The 6,763-nt window shown below is 36.7% G+C and overlaps 1 protein-coding gene across 1 annotated transcript in view; it reads left to right on the top strand.

Annotated features, from left to right (window-relative positions):
* Positions 1-2,298: 2,298 nt before the first annotated feature.
* Positions 2,299-6,763, top strand: part of LOC106878431 (cyclic AMP-dependent transcription factor ATF-2) — a 19,761-nt gene continuing 15,296 nt past the window's right edge. The window contains exons 1-3 of the mRNA XM_014927640.2: positions 2,299-2,441; positions 5,537-5,642; positions 6,665-6,756. Of these exons, the coding sequence (XP_014783126.1) occupies positions 2,388-2,441; positions 5,537-5,642; positions 6,665-6,756 (252 nt within the window). The 5' untranslated portion in view covers positions 2,299-2,387. The remainder of the gene's footprint in view (positions 2,442-5,536; positions 5,643-6,664; positions 6,757-6,763) is intronic.

Below are 6,763 nucleotides of genomic sequence, written 5' to 3'. Positions count from 1 at the left end.
AAAAAAAAAAAAAATCTATATTATCGTTCTACTGCAGACTATGTATGTAACAGTTTAACTTTGGAGCAAAACCGAAGACATAATTTATTACACGCACACTGTTTATTAATAGCGCTCATAATGCAATTCACTGATAAACTATGGTATGAAATGAGAGACATAATCTATTTTACATACACTATTCATATTATTTATACTATTTGTGTGTAGGCGCAATGGCCCAGTGGTTAGGGCAGCGGACTCGAGGTCATAGGATTGCGGTTTCGATTCCCAGACCGGGCATTGTGAGTATTTATTGAGCGAAAACACCTAAAGCTCCACGAGGCTCCGGCAGGGGATGGTGGCGAACCCTGCTGTACTCTTCCACCACAACTTTCTCTCACTCTTACTTCCTGTTTCTGTTGTGCCTGTATTTCAAAGGGGCCAGCCTTGTCACACTGTGTCATGCTGAATATCCCCGAGAACTACGTTAAGGGTACACATGTCTGTGGAGTGCTCAGCCACTTGCACGTTAATTTCATCAGCAAGTTGTTCCGTTGATCGGATCAACTGGAACTCTCGATGTCGTAAGCGACGGAGTGCCGCCATATATATATAATCCAAGAGAGTTAGGGGTTGAGAATCCAACCCACTAAGGGATAATATTTATCCAATATACTGCTGGGAGGGTACCCAGTTATTGTTACACTAGTGATTTACCAAGTGCAATAAGTGGGTGCAGGTAAAAGGGGGTTTTTACCCTAAATTTATATAGTAATAAGAGAATGGAGGGGAATATGAGGTACTCATCAGCTTGCAGACACTGTACTCTGTTGATTAATCCGTTTATTTTACAACCAAAAGGACAATAAAGACAATATACAGACACTTATGACACACTATGTCATATCAACAATTAAAATTTCAAACTTAAAAGGACATCTAGCAACAGAAGAAGGGACAAAATCTTACAGCTGTTTTGGCCTACCGTTGGCATGCCTCATTCTATCTATATAGCTCCAGTATGCTGGAGTGATTGGTAGATGAGAAGGGTGCAATGGGAGTACATGCATGATTCACTAGGCCCCTTCAGAGATTTACAAAATTCAATTCATGAATTTTGCAAAATTCAAATACAAATATAAAAATAAAAATATCCAACCCACTAATCAAAAACATTTCTTGGCATTCTACGGAATTTCTTATAAAGAAAGTAATTCAAAGTCGAAAGTTTTAATTCTGACACAGGAATGAATAAATTGAATATTTGCAAACTGATTGGATAACCGTAAGAAAATTATAGTTCTATGTATGTCACAAGAACTTTTGACTGTTGTGATACTTTTGAGGTCATAGAGTAGAAAATGCTTTTGTGAGTCAGACAAACTTGAAACTAACAATGTTTGTGTGTCTTCCTAAGGCCCACAACTAAACAGATTTAATAATGAAGTGTTTCACCTTATAACTTGTACAGTCAGTAATTAACCCTTTTATTACCATATTTCTTTTAAAATATTCTACATTTGTTTTGGTTAATTTTTAAAAATAATGAAGAATTTAGTCAAGTAACAGTTATTATTAAGCTAGTGTTTAGAAAAGAAATTAACATAAGATTTTGATGAAAGCTTTTAATTTAGATATCTTTAAACAGGAAGTTTGTATCTTAGAACCAGGAAGGGTGGTTTTGGGTGGGTTGGTATCGAAAGGGTTAATGTGTGTATGTGTGTGTTAGATGCCAGTAATTTAGCAGTATGACAGAGATAAATAAAGAAAATAAATACATGGTCGATATACTTAAAACTCTTCAAGGTGAAAACCCAGCATGGCCGCAGTGCAATAGCTGATGTAAGCAACAAAGTATATATAAGCGAGATTGTTGCCAGTGCCCCTGGACTGGCTTGTGTGGGTGGCACATAAAAGACATCATTTCGAGCGTGGCCGTTGCCAGTATCGCCTGACTGGCCTTCGTGCAGGTGACACGTAAAAGCACCTACTACACTCTCTGAGTGGTTGGCGTTAGGAAGGGCATCCAGCTGTAGAAACTCTGCCAAATTTAGATTGGAGCCTGGTGTTGCCATCCGGTTTCACCAGTCCTCAGTCAAATCGTCCAACCCATGCTAGCATGGAAAGCGGACGTTAAACGATGATGATGAAACAGTTGAAAAAATGATTTTAGTTCAACCCAATTGGAATGTCAGAGACAGCAAAAGTAACAAAGAAAAAAAAGAAAAAAAGAAAAAATGTGAAAAATATAGTTTTGGAAATGTTTCATTTTACATTTTGATGCCATTGTTTGAGACTGGTCACTCTTTTAATATATTGGTGTTTGTCTTCTTTTGTTTTCATGCAGGTCAACCATAGTGTAGCTGTCAGTTTGCTCTCATCTTTCACATACCCATGTGTGTTAGATGATGAGTGAAGATGAAAAACCTTTTGTATGTTCATCTCCAGGATGTGGGATGGTAAGTACATATATGTGTGTGTGTGTCTCTACATGTGTTGACTTCCTTATTTGGGTGCTACTTTGGCATGTGGTCTGCCCGGTCATTTACACTTTAGCATACAGTCTAACCCTAATTCTAAATCTCATTCCTAAATTTAACTCTAGCCCTAACCCTATTCCCAACCCAGATTGGATCATTTCACAGTGTTGACTATGGATACTATGGTAAACTGTACACTAAAAGAGCACCCTTATTGGTTTGTTTGTCTAGTTTTGAATTAATTTATTAATTTTTAAATAAATCATTTTAACTGTGCAACTCAAAGTAGGTGAAGCTATAAAAATATAGCACATAGAAAAAAAAGTTGAAAGCTGCTTGTGGGGCTTGAACCCATATCTTCTGTGGTCATGACAGATGTGCTATCCTTATACCAAAGTAACCTTTTCAATTTTTTTTCCATCAATTCTAGAAGCTTTTGTTCTTACAAGTGAGAATTGTATGTTGTTTACATTGCAAGAGTTTATTATTTTTTTTTAGAAATTTCAAGAGATATAAAATAAACTGTTTTCATAGTGGAACAGAAAAGAAATTAAAACTATAAATTATAATAACTTTTTTTTTGTATTTGTATTCAAAAGAATTGCTAAAATTCAGGAAGGAAATTTTTTTCTTTTTTTGGTAATATCTGTGAATAAATAAGCTTATTAACTCCTGACATTATTTAGTTGCTATTATAACTTCCTTTGTTTTTTGTTTTTTCATAAATTGATTGTCAGTGCCTAGTATAGACTGGTTTATGTTAAGAGTGGTGTCTAACTCTAGTTAGACAAGTCTGTAGCACACATGTACTGTTGCTGCTCGAGAGGACGGCATCACTGGGTTACACATACTTTACTTGTGCTGTCTGCAGAACACAAAGAAACAATCAGTTAGGACTGACTTGGGTATAAACAATGAAATATTATTGAGAGCCACTGAAAACTTTATTGCAGAATGATGTTAATGTCATGAAAATTAGAAACTGCATTGCAAATTCAAATCCTGGTTGAGCTATTTATATTTAGTTTCTAGCCCTAATCATTAGCCAAGATGGACTCTTCTTTATATGATTTGTTATTCATGTGCTACATGAAGATAATCTTCATTGGATGACCCAGTCATCCTTAAGAGGTTTCAGGGTATTTTAGGAAGCACTGAAAGAATTGCATCCATGATACAGGTTCAATTTATGCTTGAGCTATTTCACTAATAAGTGTTAAGGGAATTTTTCTTTTCATTTAGACAGATTTAGTCCAGTGCCTGGTTTAACATACACCTCCACTGAGTTTTTGGGTATCTTTAGTCAAGTCCAGTCTATAGTAAGCATTTGGCCAGGCCCCACCCCCTGTTTCATCATCATCATCGTTTGACATCCGTTTTCCATGCTGGCATGGGTTGGACGGTTTGACTGGGGACTGGCAAGCCAGGAGGCTGCACCAAGCTCCAGTCTTATCTGGCAACGTTTCTACAGCTGGATGCCCTTCCTAATGCCAACCACTCCTAGAGTGTAGTGGGTGCTTTTTACATGCTACCGGCAGCACTGGCATTGGCCATGTTCAGATGGTGCTTTTTACTTGCTACCGGCACAGGATCCAGTTGGTGCAGAGGGGGGTGGTGGTGCTGTTTGAGGATAGCATTACGTTTTGCTGTACTACTTCATTGTGTAGCATTAATATTTGTTAGAGGGTAAGGTGGTACGTTGGCAGAATCATTAGTATGCCGGGCAACATGCTTAGTGCCAATTTATCCGTCTTTACGTTCTGAGTTCAAATTCTGCCGAGGTCGACTTTGCCTTTCATCCTTTCGGGGTTGATAAAATTTAGTACCAGCTTATTGGGATCAATGTAATTGGGGGTCAGTGTAATTGATTTATCCCCTCCTTGAAATTGCTGGCCTTGTGCCAAAATTTGAGAATAATATTTTGTGAGAGGCTTTGAGTGGAAGTGGTTCTCTGGCAAAGGTCCCATTACCAGCTGCAACATTATGATTAACACCTTGGGAGGCTGACCTAATTACTATCAAGCCCACCTGTGCCTTCTGATTTCTAATCAGGCCTACTTACACGATGTACAGAATGAAAATAGAGCTTAGCAGTTACCAGTGTGTTATGGTCTCTTTGTTCCTTGTCCCTCCTCACCAGTCTCTAAAGGGTCATTATGGGTGCCTCTGTCTACCTTTGTCTAAACCCTTGGGATAAAAAATAACAATAATAATAATCATAAAAAAACAAAAAAAACTACATAAGGTGCAATTGTTATTTAGCCACAAGTTAGCTCCTGATCAAGCAGATGTGTGATCAAAGGCACTCCAGCCATGACCGTCACATCTTGTTGCATATCTAGGACTTCATTGTTCAACATGTTCTTTCTGTTTCTAAGATGTTAAAATACTACAATATGTGTGAGATTTGGCTGCTATTTCTAGCAGACCAGATAACCACTGAGTTGTTCCTTTGGCTTGTCCAATCAACAATTGTTTATTCTGTGATTTGTGTCCTCCCTCTCTTTAACAAGCAGAAGGCTTTCTTTTTTTTTGTTTTCGTTTTTGTACCACTTCCTGCTGTGCCAGTATAACTCTGTACTTTCCTACTCCTACCTGCAGACTTCCCAAGTCAGCAGACATTTGCCATTATTGCTGGAACTATTATTATCTCTGGCCTAATGCTAAGTGACCGTTCAGTATTTCTGTCTTGTGTATTGTTTAAATTTCTGGAAAGGTCACCAAAGGAAAATCTTTGTTGCATCAATGATATTTCAGTTGTGTCTATATGTGTTATATGCATGCGTGAGTATATGTGAGTGTGCGTACGTGTTTATGTGTACGTATTTGTGTGTGTGCACATTTGTGTCTGTGTGTGTGCGTGTGCATACATGCATGCTTGTGTTTATGCACATACATACACTCACTCAGAAATGTCACAAAATTGTTAGAAAATGTTTGTATATTAGCACATGTATATAGATATAGAAATGTATGTATATATGTACATAGACAGTAAATTTGTGTATGTGTATCCATCCATCCGTCAATCTATCCATCCATGGTGTAATTTTTTTTTTTTTATTCCTTGTCAGCGATTTACCAATGAAGATCACTTGACTGTACACTTGAAGAAACATGAGATGTGTTTAACCTTAAACTCTGGCAGCAACAATAGAACACCGAACAATTTATTTTTAGGTAAGTTCTTATGTGTTGGGTGAGGTTACACAGTGAGCTGGGCAGCTAGTCTTGCCCCACGTCCTGAGGCTTTTATCTTTAAAGTTCACAACGCAACAACTGTATTGAAAAGAGCATCACAGAGTTACATAAAACAATAGACAATATATATATATATATATATATATACATATATGTATATATACATATATATATGTATATATAAATTGCATCAGTTTTTAGAAATAATATAGAATTATTACTGAATAGTTTTATTTGTTGATGTTGAAGCCTGTAAATATTTTTGAAGATAAAATTTAGGTTTTAATGGTGTAAAAATATTCTTTTATTCTTTTACTTGTTTCAGTCATTTGACTGCGGCCATGCTGGAGCAACGCCTTTAGTCGAGCAAATTGACCGCAGGACTTACTCCTTGTGAGCCTAGTACTTATTGTATTGGTCTGTTTTGCTGAACCGCTAAGTTATGGGGGACATAAATGGACCAGCATCAGTTGTCAAGTGATGTTGCAGGGACAAACATGCACACACACACACACAAATTTATTCTGCTTGAGAACTTCATATATTTTATAATGGAAGGAAGGTTTTTATGATACTTTTGGGCTGTCTCCTTCTTCCATTATTCTGTTGATTCAAGGAGCTGGAAATAAGAAGAATGAAGTTTTCAAGTGGAGTAAATTCAATAACCTCAGACAGACAGTACTTTATGCAATATGCGTGCAGTTCCAAGTAATGCCGATTTTTGCAATACACCTAGACTGTAGGGTATTTCTAAAGTTTTCAGATGTTTTTTCAGATTGGGTGGTATTGAACCCAATGCTCTGATGACAATAGGGATAACCTTTATGTTTGTCTCTCATAGCTGCCAACACATCTTAGTGATCTCAATTTTCAGGTCTCCATATTTATCAACCTTTACTCTTTCTTTCATGATGATGATGATATTATTATTATTATTATTATTATTATTATTATTATTTGTTTTCTTTCTTTCTTTCTTTTTTTTTTTTTGCTGAGTACAGATCAAACACCGACCCCTACCAAATTTCTTAAGAACTGTGAAGAGATTGGATTATTTCAAGATTTAACTAAGAACCCCTTTGAAGAAGCTTTTAAAAAAG

The sequence above is a fragment of the Octopus bimaculoides genome, chromosome 17 (assembly GCF_001194135.2).
Source record: "Octopus bimaculoides isolate UCB-OBI-ISO-001 chromosome 17, ASM119413v2, whole genome shotgun sequence".
NCBI classification, from domain to species: domain Eukaryota; kingdom Metazoa; phylum Mollusca; class Cephalopoda; order Octopoda; family Octopodidae; genus Octopus; species Octopus bimaculoides.
This window is presented reverse-complemented; position numbering and strand designations above follow the sequence as displayed.